The sequence below is a fragment of the Symphalangus syndactylus genome, chromosome 2 (assembly GCF_028878055.3).
Source record: "Symphalangus syndactylus isolate Jambi chromosome 2, NHGRI_mSymSyn1-v2.1_pri, whole genome shotgun sequence".
Taxonomy (NCBI): Eukaryota; Metazoa; Chordata; class Mammalia; order Primates; family Hylobatidae; genus Symphalangus; species Symphalangus syndactylus.
Window position 1 is genome coordinate 124,432,386 of NC_072424.2, and position 15,859 is coordinate 124,448,244.

General features: G+C 35.2%; 1 protein-coding gene across 8 annotated transcripts in view; it reads left to right on the forward strand.

Annotated features, from left to right (window-relative positions):
- ADGB (androglobin) overlaps positions 1-15,859 on the forward strand; it is a 183,430-nt gene that overhangs the window by 36,828 nt on the left and 130,743 nt on the right. For all 8 annotated transcript variants that reach the window (XM_063631697.1, XM_055266654.2, XM_063631728.1 and 5 more), the window contains exons 5-7: positions 955-1,164; positions 8,362-8,501; positions 10,971-11,057. In XM_063631697.1, the coding sequence (XP_063487767.1) occupies positions 955-1,164; positions 8,362-8,501; positions 10,971-11,057 (437 nt within the window). The remainder of the gene's footprint in view (positions 1-954; positions 1,165-8,361; positions 8,502-10,970; positions 11,058-15,859) is intronic.

Consider the following 15,859-nt stretch of genomic DNA (forward strand, 5'->3'; position numbering starts at 1 on the left):
TTCTACTTTACCAAACATTAAGAATTTCCTGGATAACTCAAATTAAGAGAAACATAAATCTTACAAGGTCAATATTAAATATTTAATTTCCTCATAAACCAGGCAGTTAAACATGAGATGAATGTTTCAGAAAATCAGATACTACTGAGGTAACAATGGCTTTATTGAACACCCACTGCGACCTAGAGATTTCTTACATACTGTTTCTAGTCCTCACAAAAAAAAATGCTGAAAAATAGCTACTATTATCTACATTCTACAGATGAGGAACTGCAACTTAGAGAGGTGGAAGCAACTTTCCCAACAGCAGAAGGCTGTGAAGATCTGAAAGCAGATTCAAATCCTGGTCTCTGTTTCCACTCTTAAGTCCATCGACCCACTGGGCCTTGCTGCCTGTTAAAAACACTGCAAGGGGACGTTTTACTTAAAGCATTTCAACAGCTACAGATCAACCCATGACATATGGGCTTTACAGTATATTTATGTGTCTACACCATTTTAATTCTTTCACATCTCATTCCTTCTCTAATTTGTCCTTTTGACATACAAGAGATAATATCCTTCTGAAATATCTATCATTTACAAAGGAGTTGCTCACCCATTTGTCACAATTATCAGAAGCTTTCTCTCTCTCACACACACACACACCACTGATATAAATGTCAGTGTCAAATAGAAGTCGATGCCAAATCACCCAGTTTAATTCAGCAGACAGCTTTCTTAGCTGAGTATGTTTAGTATGAGACATTTTAGTTTGTATTGTGACTGTATTTTCCAAAAACAAAAGCAAGATCTATAATTTTATTCTGTAGATCAGAAATGAAAGTATGGAATACATTACATGTATAATTTAATATCATTCTTGGAAGTGGATTTTTTTACTGTATTTCTCCCTAAATTACAGTACCTACAACTGAAAAATAACCAATTAACACTAATGTTTTTTATCTCTAGCTGATGAGATGGATTATCAGTGAAATCTACGCAGTGTGGAAGATCTTCAATGGAGGAATTTTGAGCAATTATTTTAAGGGGACTTCAGGGGAACCTCCTCTTCTCCCCTGGAAGCCCTGGGAACACATATACTCTCTGTGCAAGGCTGTGAAGGGTCATATGCCTTTGTTCAATAGCTATGGAAAGTATGTTGTGAAACTTTACTGGATGGTAAGTTCATTTTCATGTGCATAAAAATTCATGAGTCTTTCATATTGAAATATACTTGGCCTGGCATGGTGGCTCATGCCTGTAATCACGGCACTTTGCGAGGCAAAGGCCAAGGCGGGTGGATCACCTGAGATCAGGGGTTCGCGACCAGCCTGGGCAACATGGTGAAATGCTGTCGCTACTAAAAAGACAAAAAATTAGCCCAGTATGGTGGTGGGTGCCTGTAATCCCACCTACTCTGGAGGCTGAGGTGGGAGAATTGCTTGAACCCGGGAGGCAGAGGTTGAGTGAGTTAAGTTCACACCATTGCACTCAAGCCTGGGCAACAAGAGTGAAACTCCAAAAAAACAAAAGAAAGAAACAAAAAGAGGGAGAAGGAAGGAAGAAAGGAAGGTTGCCTTGCACACCATTATTTAGGCTAGTACAAGATAATGCAGTTTTTATAGGCTATCAATTGTGTAGCTACAGAGATAAACTGTCCTGCATATGTAATTTGTGATTAATGAGAAACATAGTTGCTTCTCCTGTGATGCCAGTCCCATGGGCACTTTAAATGGGTTCTGCCTAGACCACTGAGGTACGGCCACTCCTTGTAGATGCTGGTCCTGCCGCTGCCTCTGCACTCTCATGCTGAGGCAAGTGGGGCAGGCAGGTAGATGCACCGGGCTTCCGCCTTCCTCTTTCTTTGATGTGGTGTCAGGATCATGGGCAGGAGGCAGTGCTAGCCCATGGTCCAGTCCTCTTCTGGCTTTTGCTGTAGCTGAGGGGCTTGATCCCATCAGTTCTTTGTCCTGAACTTGAGATTTGTTTTCATGTGAATAAATCTTACTCTGAGACAGGAAGATGTTACCTCTGCCTAAAAGGAAAGCAAGTAGAATAGCAGGAAGTACAAACAGAGGATCCAAAACCCATTAAAAATATGGCAAAGCAGACTCACACTAAATTAGCAGTGCTAGATCATATCAAACTCCTTTGGGTTTTTCTTGGCCCTTGTCACTGGAAAAGAATGTTCTCCTTGAACATTTAAAGGAATGGGAAAGTATTAAAAGTTAATAATTCCATTATATATTTATGAAAATCTAACTTCTTCTTTCATAGGCCTGAGCCATCTATCTTCCTGGGATGGGGAATGTTGAAGGGCCAATAATGAGAAATTATTAGGATAATTACAATGGGAAGGGAAAAGGGAAAAAGGTAATATAGCTTCTAATATCCAAAATTGGATTTTTGTTTTTTAAACATTCACAGCAAGACAGTTGGCCTTGAAATTTTGTTAGAAGAGAAAATAACTTTCTAAGTTACTTTATCTTATTTATTTACCAATCAAGAGGACTATTTTCTAGACTAGACTTTAGAGTTTTAAATCTGTGCAGAGGAGCGAGCATGCAGAAGGGTGTGGTATTAAAAAGGTGAAAAATCTACTGGATAGTGTTGAGGGAGTATAGAAATAAGGTACGCAGAGGAAAAGTGAGGAGGTAAAATGCCTGGGTTCCTGTCCCACATTTGTCTAAACTTGAGGTGAGAGGAAGGTCAAAACTATGAAGTATTTTAAAACATTGAACCAACCCTGTTGGAGGAAGGCCAAAACTATGAAGTATTTTAAAACATTGAACCAACCCTGTTGACTTATTTCTCATTCTTTCTTTCTGCTTCCTGACATCCCTCCTTGGTTTTTGAATTTCCTCCTGCACAGGAGTTAACATTCATTAACATCACTTTCCATTTTGCAAAGAAAATGTGACTTATTTCTCCTTAATCATACTGATTATTCACAAGCTCAACTCCACTTGGTTCAGAAATTTCTTTAAAAATGTATTGAGCCCACTTTGGAAATCTCAGTCTGGTCCAGTCATTTAGCCCATCTCTAGATAATTTAGCCCTTTAAGGAACGATGTGGTAGAGACTGGACCTCAGCTCCACTGGCTCCCTCTGTTTCCTCAGTGGTCTCATCAGAGGAATGCCTATAGAGGATGCTGTGAGCACTGACATACCTGTTCCCTACGAATTATTTTGGTAGGCATGTGATAGAGAGGCAGCTGCGTGGTTTTCTGATTAGTAGAATCTGTTATCTCTAGGCTTGGGGCAGAAACTTTTATTTCTTTCTACCTGATCCCCAGCTGATAGGGCTGAGTCAATATCTGTGTACATATTAACATTAGTAAGAAGTTAGAGTCAATTCTTTCTTATATGAAAATCCTATGTGGTTGGTTTTTCCTTTCTTCCCTTTCCAGACACACTCAATTTGATTTTGATTTTTTTCTCTTCCAATTCTAGTTCAGCATTTGTACATGTCTGTCATTTGCTTCTCTCTGCAAGTATTTGGGAAACATGTTTATAAAATATGCATTATTACTTCTACTTCTTGATTCAGTACAATACACTACAGATTCATCTTATACCCTATACTTATTTTCTTTCCCGTTTCCCATCTTGTGAGTCATGATGAGTCTTCTCACTGTTTCTCTTCTTTAGTTTCTTAAAGCTTTCTTACCTTTTTCTTATTGGAAATTGATTTTTCTTCTCTGCCTTATCACAAATATTCTTCTCCCTCATTCACTTTGTCCTGTAAAGCATTTACCTTTATCACTTCTTTGAGGCAAACCAAACTCTCAGAGCCTCTCGGCATGACATTTAAAATTCTGATTTTCCACCAGGTTATCATTTTTTGTATGAAAGTATTTTTATTATTTCCAGTTTGGATTCTAAGTAAATTGCATCAAGGTTCTTTGACCTCAGCCAGATAGAAATTTATTGAGCAGCATTAAGAACGGGGTTATGACACAGAGCAGCTCTCTCCAGTCTTTCACCTGGGAATGACGATACTAATGCTGGGACACATATCATCTCATCAAGTGCCTTCCAATGGCAGAATTCCTTTGGGTCTCCGAAAGAAGCAGGTTAGCCGTTGCTCTCCGCTTGAAATATTTATTGCTGGTGGCAGCTTTTCTCTGAGTGTCTCTGTGCTTTCATTTGCCTCTGATAAACAGAGAAAACACACACATTAGGACCAATAATTTTTCCCAGTTGCCATCAATATGTTTATATAAAAATGCATTTGCTTTATTTCTGATTGAGCCTTATACTGCTTAACCACAATGTTATTCTAGAATTCAGAGTTTCCTAACTTTGGGGTACAGAAAGCCCCCAACATCAAACTAGCTGTTGTACTTCTTAAACATCTACTTCCCGTGCCCCACTCCAGACCTCATGAGTTTGAATTTCCAGGGTAGAGCCTGCAATCCTGCATTATAAGTAAACTCTCTCATCCAGTGACATTTTTGTTCATTAAATTTGAGGAACAATGTTTGCAAGATATAAACTATGACAAAATTATTTTTCTATCATTCAATTACTTTGTTCCAAAATGGAAATGCTTTATTTCATTATTTGTAATATTATACATGCTTTTTAAAAAGGAAATTCAAATACTGTTAAAATGTTCAAAGTATGCAGTGAAAGTTCCCTGTAATTTTATCATATTTAATCACAGCAAATGATTTATGTATATCCTCCTAAGCTTTCTTCTATTCTTATAAACATACATAAAACTATTGTACATAATTTATAACAATAGGGTCATAGAAATGTATTATTCTGTAAACTATTCTTTTCCCTACACATAGGCATTTTCTATGCTAATATATATTGATCTACTTTGTATTCCATTGTGTGAGATATGTCAATATAATATATATTGCTAATTTGATATTGGTAAACATTTAGGTTAGGACCAGTGTTTTACCAAAACAAACAATGCTGTAAAATTTCATCTTTATGTATATAGTCTTTGCCCATTTGTATGGACTTCTTTTTCTGGGATTTCTACCATATGGAATTATTCCATCAAAATATTTGCAAATTCTTAATTTTTGATAAGTATATTCAAGTTAGTCTTTATTTTAATTTGACTGTATAGAACATTTATATTTGATGTAATTGGAATTGAAGTCTGTGATTTTATTCTTTGTTTATTCTTTGTTACCTTTCTTATTTTGTGTGTGTTACTTCGTACTTATTGCATTCTTAATCCCCTTTCCTTTACTCCTGTATGTTTCTTGGGCATTCCTTAGAATTCCATTTTGATTGACCTATAGTGCTTTCAAGCAAATCACTTCACTCTATGAATTAAAATATACTTGCATAGCTTATCACAGTCAACTAGTATCAGCATTTTATCACTTAAATTGGAATATAAATACTTTACCACCAGTTAGTCTCCTTTATATTCCTCCTTTTACAATATAGCTTTCTTTTCTTTTTTTCCTTTACTTTTTTTTTTTTTTTTTTTTTTTTTGGCGATAGGGTCTGACTCTGTCGCTCAGGCTGGAGTGTAGTGGCACAATTACAGCTCACTGCAGCCTCCACTCCTGGACTCCAGTGATCCTCCTGCCTCAGCCTCCCAACTAGCTAGCACTACAGGCATGCCATCATCACGCCTGACTAATTTTATCTTTTGTAGAGACAAGGTCTCACTATGTTGTGCAGGCTGGTCTTGAACTCCTGACCTCAAGTGATCTTCCTGTCTCAGCCTCCCAAAGTGTTGGGATTACAGGTGTGAGCCACCACACCCAACCACTGATATAGTTTTCTTAAACATTTCCTGTGCATATATTGAAAACCTCATCATAAATTTTGCTTTTAAATTCAAACACAATATAAAAAACTTGAAGAGTACCACATTTAGTCATATGTTCATTTTTTATTTTTTAATTTTAAGTAAATATTTTAACTGGCATGTAAAATTTTTCCTTTTGCTTTCTCATCCTTGATGTTCCATTTTTCCTTTTATTCTCCTTTCTTTTTATTTCTGAAAAATTTTCTTTCGCCATTCCTTTTGAGTCAGTCTGATGATGACAAATTATCTTTCCTTTGTCTGAGAATGTGTTTATTTTACTCTTATTCCTAAAGAATATTTTCCCTAGTGATATGATCCTGGGTTAGCAGCAATTTTCTTCCAGCATTTGATATTTAGTGTGCTATTAATTTTCCAGCCTTCCAGAATTATCCTGCAGGCCAGCCAGAATTATTATTCTGGCCTCTCTGGCTCCTGGTGAGCAATCTGTCCTTCCCCTCTAACGGTTCTTTTCTTGCTGCTGGCTTTCAAGCTTTTTTTCTTTTGTCTTAACTTTTAAGAAGTTGGAATTTGATCTGTCTGGCTGTAGAATTCTTTGAGTTTATCCTATATGGTTTAGTCTGAGTTCCTTGAATTTGTAGGTTTATGTCCTATGACAATTTGGGAGAGTTTTCAGCCATTATTCCTTCAACTATATTTTTAGGCCCACTCTCTTTTTTTTCTTTTTCTTCAGTGACAACAATGACATGAATATTATATCTTTTTGCATTATCCACATAGGTCCCTAAGCCTTACATGATTGTTGATACTATATTTTCCTGTTATTCATAATTTCTATTGATCTAATGTCCACTTTACTATTTTCTATGCTATCTGCATTCTGCTATTGATCTCATCAACTGAGAGTTGCTTTTTAGTTTAATTTTAAGATTAAAATTTCTATTTTTATGCCTTTATATCTTCCATTTCTTTGCTGAGAGTTTCTATTTTTGAATTTGTTTCAAGAGTGTTCATAATTGCTTGTTGGAACATTTTTATGAGAATTGCTGTAAATTTCTTATTTAATAATTCTAATTTCTTTGTCATTTTGGTTTTGTGGTCTGTTGATTATATTTTCCCATTGAAATCGAGACTTTTCTGGGTTTTGGTATGATAGGTAATTTTATACAGTTTCCTGAATATTTGTGGTGTTATGTTTTACAACTCTGATTGCTAATTAGTTTTATATTTTAGCAAGTAGTCAACGTGTTTAGATTCAGAAGGCACATCCTTGCTCACATTTATCGGCTGTTTCTCAAATGCCAACTTAGTTTATAAAGCCTCTGATGTACTATTCTAGTCTGCCACTTTTGTTTGCTACCCAGATAATAAGACTTCATTCCACAATCTTCTTATATATAATATATGTATAACTTAATAATGTTATGTATTACACATAAATATATATGTTATAATGTATATAATATATATCTTAATCTTAATAATATATATCTTGATAATTATACATAATCTTAATAATATGGATCATAATAATCTTATTATTAAGGTCATATGTTTATATAATTATATAAGTATGTGATTATATTATAAAATATAATAAATATGTAATTATATAAATATATATAATTTTATATATATAATATTCAGGATATATATATATATATAATCTTAATAATATTAGTCTTGTAACAACTAAGGCTACTATACCAGAATACCATAGACTGGTGACTTATAAACAAAAAAATTTATTTTTTATATTTCTGGAGGCTGGGAAGTGCGAGATCAAGGCACTGTAGATTTGGTGTCTGGCAAAGCCCTGCTCCCTGGTTCATAAATGGCTGGCCATTTTCTTGCCATAAACTTATATGGTGGAAGGGGAAAACTTTGGTTTCTTCAACTTCTTAAAAGGGCACAAATCCCATTCATGAGGGCTTTACCCTCCTTTTTACCTAATTCTATCACTTTGGGCATTAGGATTTCAACACATGAATTTTGGGGAGAAACATTCTGTATGTATACACACACATGCACAAAAATGTATTTTTTATATGTTCAGGATAGATATGTTCAATATAGATATACATGTTCAGTAACCATACAGTATTTATCCTTTTTCATCTGGCTTATTTCTCTGTGGTTTCTTGTTGATCAAGAAATTAATTAGGAGGAGGAATAATATGAGAATTGGAAGTGTAATATCAGTGAGGATATATCAAGATAAGCAATAGTTACTAAAGTTATATTTGGAGAATTTGTATTTTGACTATATTATTTGATTATGTCCAAGCTTATCCATGGTTGTATAATATTTTGGTTCTGCCATTTGAAACACCTCAATTTACTGCATTATGCAGTAAGGGACTCCCAAGACTTTGTTCACAAGACCTCATAAATAAAGACAATATTGATATACACATGGGTGTGCTGTGATTATGCTAAATAAAGCAATAAGCTAAAATATTCAGCCAGAGTAGTATTGAAATTCAGTATCTCAGTCTTTCAGTGTAAGATGCTAAAATAAAACTGGAAAACAGTAAATAGTAACGTCAGCCATGTGCAATCATTTACGAGAGAAAAGTCTGTAAGCCATTGATGGTATTACATTTCTTTCATCTTATTTTTAGGGTTGCTGGAGAAAGATAACAATTGATGATTTTTTGCCTTTTGATGAAGATAACAATCTATTGCTTCCAGCTACAACTTATGAATTTGAACTGTGGCCAATGCTTTTGTCTAAAGCTATTATCAAGCTGGCAAATATCGAGTATGTAATGACACATTATCACTCACATGAATAAAAAAAGCAAACAAAAACATTAACTATACATTCGTATTGCATAATTTATTTTTTACAAATTAGTTAAAAGAGAGCTTTTTTCCCTAAACAACGTAAATGCTCTAGAATAAAATCAAATATGCCAAAGCCACGGATTTGTTTTATTAGGTTAACAATAATGCAAAATTCCTCCAAGAAAAAAATACGCAAGAATTATTCTATGTTCAATTCTGTCTTACTATGAATGGAAAGTTGATCATGGAAAATGATGTTTTGTTTAATAGGAGAAAAAAATTGTTTTGCGGGAGAAAAATATTGGTTCATCTAAATACTAAATAATATATCCTGAAATCTAGTTAAAGTTTTAGGTTCTGTATATGCAGCAATAATTTACTAATCTTGAAAAACCTGCACTTTTCTGAAAGATGTCAATGTGCACTTCATGATTTTGGTAACATTGGTCACTTTTGATACACTCATGATGAAAATTACTCATATTTTCTTCAGTATTCTTACAAAATTGGTTTCTTACATTCCTGCCTGACTTGTGTACCAACATATATGAGACACATCTGCTATGTTCTATTCTCTCAGCTTACACTTCCAGAGAAAAGAAGTCATGCCATTCTGGCCTTAAGAGTGCAAAAAAGCTTTGATGATTGGGTTGGAAATGCATGGCAATTTTGCCTCATTGCTCACTGGAAGATGCTCACATACATTGCACAGGCTGGGATTTTATACACATCCACCTCCTGCAGTTTGTCAAGGATTCTCAATATTTAACAGAACACACCCACATGCTTGAACAGTACATGTTAGAGATTTGCTCACAGCTCAGCCCCCTCCCCTTCTATAAACATTGCAATGTTAGTCAGAAGTCAGGTCTGCCTTGTGTGGATTTTCTTTAGGCACAGCTTCATTTTTCTCTCCCAAGGCTACAAAACAAAAACAACCATTCCTACTGCCATCCTCTTCATTCCTGTTTTTTTCTTACCAGCCCTCAGTTTTCCTTTGGGAATTAGTTTCACCCAGCTTTTGGCACTTAATTGCAATGATTTTTACAAAAACTCAGCCCAGATCTTTGTAGGTAGCTGAATAGCACTAAGTATTCATACTGGTGGTATGTTCATTTATTTGGGAAAAAAAATGTTCTGAATGTTTCTAGTTCTCAAACATAACTTGAAGTTCTGAAAATCAGAGCTGCTAGCGCAGTGAGGCATTGAATACATGACCTGGATAATTGGAGTGGTATTTTATCTTTCTTCAAGCTATAGTTCAGTAGAACTTTATAGCAACATAAGTATTAGGGTTATTATTATTGTTTTAAAAAAATCCAATTAGTAAATAAAGCAACAAGCTAAGTGTAATACATTTCTTGGGAATTCTAGTGGAAAGTTGCCCTACATGGTACAATTTATATTTTTCCATGATTTTTTTCAGATTTTTACAGTACATAGTGATTGCTTTTATATGAGGTTTAGCTTATTACATTTTCCAAATTAACACATAGTAATTTCAATGTCAATGTGAGATATGCAAAGAAAAGAGCATTATTTGATTTGCAAAGTCACTTTATAAATTTATCCAGTGAGGAGTTTAGACTAGTCTGGGATCTATCCCAATAGACACTTATTATCTTTGAAATAGGTAGACATATAGAAATTTGTAATCCATAAACAACAAAACAGTGCACATTTTAAAATAATGGCATATGTGACTAAGATAGTAAGATATCTTTTTGAATAAAAGCACACATGTGTTGGTAATGCCATTAACACCACCATTGACGGATAGTCAGCTGAAGCTGTGACTCCCGGGCAGAAGGGAGATATGGCATTTTTGTGTGTAAATGTAAATAGACTAATAACCTCAGGGAAAAAAAATAAGAGATCTAAATGAGAATAGTGATACTTGGTTAATCATATCCTCATTTTACTTTATGCTAAGCTGACAGACCCACTCTTCAGTACAGGACAGAACAGATGTTTCTGGTTTCTCCACAGTTATCTAAGGATTTCTGATGCCCATCTTGACTTGCCATAGATGAGACTGATCTAACACACAGCTTCAAAGACATCTTAAAATAATTACTGAAATCAGAATGATGAAAGAGACTGTTCTGTTTTTAAAAGAAGTATACAAAAATGGATTATACACTAATTATACATTTCATAATATATAATGTGAATATATTTTATATATAGCATTAATATTGCTTTTAGATCTTAAAAAGTAAAGCATATAAACATGCCTTGCAAATACTAATGAAATTAATTATATTATAAATCCTACTTCAGTGTTTTAACAAATAATTTGGCTTCTGGGATAGTACTTTTTAATACAGTCTGTAATGAATAATCAGAATATATTGCTGTTTATTAATGATTCCTAGTTCTTATATATCTTTATGTGTTTTCAAATTTTGCTACCTATAACATTATGCATTTCCTTTTTTAGCATCCATGTAGCAGACAGGAGAGAGCTGGGGGAGTTCACGGTTATTCATGCGCTCACAGGGTGGTTTCCAGAAGTCATTTCTCTTAAGTACGTTTGACTATTAAATTGCTCATATCTATTTTTTTCTTTCTTCCCAAGATTTCTTTAAAATATTCCTAGCCTTTAACAAAATTTCAAGAAAGGTCATGTTTTGCAAAATTTGGGGGAAAATATCGTTTTATAGTATTATATAAAGTTCCTTGGGAATTTCAGGGTAAATTCTATTTCCTTATGTAGGAGAAGAATGACCCCCATAGATTCTTTGTTGAAACTGACTCCTGTAACAGAAGACACATTAACAAGAGAAAAACACACAGAAGTTTATTACCACGTAGATTTCCATGGGAAATCTACAATAAAGAAGAGTCAATTTTTACAGAAGTGACAAGACAAAAGAAAATGACTTTGAGCTTCTACAGGTGGCAACTTGTGGGAAGGCAAATAAATGATAGATAATGGTTAGTTACGAAAGCTTGTTCATATACATTCCTCTGGTACAATTTTCAGGCCAGTAAGGGTCCAAAGCTATCTTCAGTGGTTAACATCTGTTCTCCCTGGCACAAGGGAGTGAGGGGGAGGATACCTCCTGGTTTTTGTAAATCTATGTCTTGCTTTTAGGCAAATAGAGGGAAAACAAGAGTTTCTGTGTATCTGCTTCATAATTGCCTGTAGCTCAGCAGTCCTTCATATTTTGGGGTAGCATGTGTAGGTCTCCCACACTTATATATATATACTATGAATTTAATCTTTAAATGTCTGATGTACAAATTTTAAAACAATGTTAATTATTTATTATGGTAAAACATTTGCAAACTTCCCTTTACACTTATAAACCTATCATACTTACTTCAATATAGAAACATAAAAGCAACTTTTAATTGGCCACATCTATATGGAAATAATCATAAGACAGCTATTTTGCATCAAGTATTTTAGTATATTACTTCTCATTTAAAAATCACAGTCCTGAAAGGGTAGTCTCATTTAATCATCCATATGACCCCATCAACTAGGTGTACATCATTTCAAATGAGTAAACTAAAGCTCTCAGAGGTTGAATTCCCCCAAACTAGGAACATGTAAGTCTTGCTGGTCCAAAGCCCACAGTCTTTCTTTCATATGATTCTAGATATATAGAAATTGCTTCTTTATGTCCTAAAATAGCTATTAGGTAAAGAATAGAATAGAGACATTGTTCAACTTAGTGCTGACTTATAATTTCACGATCGTTTTATTTAATACATAAGGAATATAGATGCACTGTTTTATCATTTTACCATTGACATTTAGAAACAAATAAAGATAAGGTGCATAGAAAAGAATTATAACAATAGATTTGAATGTACCATTAATTCAGATACTGACTTTTACAAGATGATTAAATCCACAGTACAGTTATCAACCTGGACCATCTCTGATCTTTGATTGGTAATAGAAAGCTGCAATTACCCAGGGTCGATAGAGATTAGAGGAGGTTGAAGACAGGCCCTAGTAACTTGGATTCTGCCATATTCACCATATTTTCAGCAGAATAAACTAGGTGTTGCTTTGTTCAAATGAAAGTATTTTCAGGGAAAAAAAAAAACTGGAGGGTAGGAGCTGATCTTGTTTTTATCTTAGGAAAGGCCAAGATAGCACTCTTTTATAACTTCTTTTGGAAAACCTTTTCCTATTACCTAAATGACTTCCTGACATAATGTGTACAATGTTAGTAAGAGAAGTAGAGAGAAAATGAGACTTTAAAAGTATGGAGCTCTCTAAATTTTTATCCTTAGTGTTGATGGAATGCTTACAGTTTTTCCTGTGCAATTTTCTCTGTGCAGTAGTCAGTAGAGATACCAGAGACAGGAAATCATCAGAATTCTACCAGAGGATGGTAAAGAAACAAGAGATCAGAATAATTCACAACTAGAAAATTCATAAAATTTTACCTCGGAAAATCAGAACAGAATATCTTCAATTTTCCATGTAATAATAGAAGCAGAGTCAGTGACATGTCTGAGTGGGAATTAGAAATCCAACCACTTCAAAGGACTCTTGTTGGCACGTGTCTCTGATGCATGGTCTGTCTGTGAATATAGCACTCTGCCACCCTGTCTTTAAGCCTAATGGTCCAAGAAGTTATATGGTCTCATTCCGTGGTGTTTGAATAGGTCTTTTTCATAGTGTAGTATATTTTATATGGTAGATGGGAAATACATCCTAGATATTGGATTCAGAAAGGTCTGTTCCTATCCTGACTCAATTATTTGCTGGTTGTATGATGCCATACAACTTAACAACCTCTTAAACGTCAGTTAAGACTGTATAACCTATGTTCCAGAGCTGTCATGGGATCAAATGAAAAAAAATATAAAATGTGCTAAAGGCCACTCTACTGGGTAGTGGGGATCCAGGGATGAATAGGAGGCAGTTCAGGGAGTCGAGCAGATCAGAGATGCACAGGGAAACCAATTATTATTTTCCAGCCACCAGTTCATTTCTCTTGTTTTCCTCAGAAAAAAAAAAATCTTAATAAATGAGTGGTTTGTACACACTGTCTTCATCTCCTCAACTCCCCATTTCTTCTCATCTGACTCTTTGACCTTCTCTCTCCACCACACCAGTGAAACGGCTCTTCTTAAGGTCAACAAAGACCTTAACATTGTCAAGTCCAGTGGTCACCTCTCCTGAATCATTTACTTGCATCCCAGTATGTGACCCTCTTAAACAAGTTATTTCCTTTTGCAACACTTGCTTCCCTTGGTTTCCACAGCAACATACTCTCTGGGTTTTTCTCCTTATTTTCTGCTCTTTCTCAGCCTTCTTGGATAGTTCCTCAACCACGGTACAGCTACTAAGTGATGGTATGTAGCAGGGCTCCTGTCCTGTAACTTTAAATAACAAACTGTTTGACAATGATTTTCGAGTTTATGCCTGGTCACCATTGCCCGAACTCTAGACTGTATTTATCTACAACTGCCTAAGTTACATAGCTATGTGGATGTCAAAAGTGTATCTTAAACTCAGAATATCCAGAAAGGAACTCTTGATTCTCAACCTCCTAAATTGCACCTTCCCTAGAATGCATCATCTCAGTAAATTTCACTACCGTCCACCTATTTATTTAAGCTAAAGAAAAAAACTAGAAGTCATCCTTCATTCTCATTTTCCTTGCCTCTCACATAAAATCTCTCACTAAGCTCAGTCAATAGTACATTCTCTACTTACTCTGAAGCTATTTGTTTCTCTACATCTCCATTATTACCATCCTAGTTCAACCACTGGTCACATGTAGTAGACTTATAACTGGTCTCCTAGAGTCTATTTTACCCTCCTCTAGTTAAGTTGGCAATCAGAATAATTTTCTAAAGTATAAATCAGATCATATCGTTCTCCTTGCTTAAAACCTTTCAGTGTTTAACTGTTACACTTGAATGAAGTTTTCCAGTCTTGACCATGATCCTCAGAGATCTCCACTGTCTGATTCACACAGTCTCTGACCTCATCACTGAACACATCAATGTCTTGGCAACCATTTACTGGTCACCCAAGTCTTCTTTCTGTTTCTGAAATATATGAAACTCACTCTATCTCACAGTCCTTACATGGGTTACTCTTATTTTTTTTTCTGCCCGGAATGACTTTTCATCAGATTATTCACTTAGCTGGTATGTCACAACTTTTGGGTCTCACTAGGCTTAACCATCAACTCCTTAGACAGGCCTAGTTGAGCAGCCAATCTAAGTTATTCCTTCCCCAAGTTATGCCACATCTCAGCTTCCCTTATTTCATTTTCATCATGGAAGTTATCACTGTTGTTATTCTCTCTCTCTGTTGTATCCATCCATTGGATGTAAAATTGTCCACAAGAACAGGGACCCTCTTTTGTTTTGCTCAATGTAGTGCCTTCTGCATTTAGAACAGTAACACAGAATGACTGGGATACAGTATGTGCTCAATGAATTGTGTAAAATGAGAATTTTAAAAAAAATTTTAAAGGCTATACTAGAATACTAGGAGAGTGTAAAAGATTCTTTGGGAACTCAGAACAGAAACCTATAGTTTAATTCCTGCAGAAGGTAATACTTGAATTTATCTCAAAGGATTAGTTGAAATGAATGAAGCTGATTGAGGTGGGGAATCCAACTCACAGAAGAAAATATATCAAGGAAATAGAAGAAAGCAGGGTGCATCCCAGAAAAACACGTGGTTCTGCATTATGTGCTATGGAATTCTAGAGGAGGAATAGGATGTGGGAATGGAAAGGTAAATAGGATCTAGATAGATAGAGAGGCCTTTTATGCCATGCTAAGACACTTTTACAACCTCCTTAAAATGATCAGATGTCACTAAGGGATTACAGACAGGAGGATGACTGTATCAGACTCATGATTTTGAAAGATTGCTCAGAGCCTTAGGACAGCAAATGGCAGGAGTGGAACAGCGAGACTGGCTTGTGCAGTATTCTTGGGGGGGTCTTCTGAGGGTTTTTGCCAAGGAAGTGGTGATGAGAATAGAGAAAAGGTGATCCACTACACTGAGAAAAGGTAGGATCCAACTGACACTGTGTTTTATTTGAAGCGGATTTTAAAGAGAGAGTCTTGGTCATTCTCAATTTTCTGCTTTGAGTACTAAGTAGAAGGTGATGCAGGACGTTTTTGTTTACTTATCTTTTTTTATTTGTTTGGGACAAATACCTATTAGGTGGTTGTATGTGTGAGTCTGGATATCAGGAGAGAGGTTTGAGCTGGAACTAGTGATTTAGAGGTTACACACATTTATGGATAAACTCAAAATATGAGGAAATACTATGTAAAATGGCAAGAACACCAAGAGGAGAGCTGTGGGAAAAGAATTAAATTGTCAAC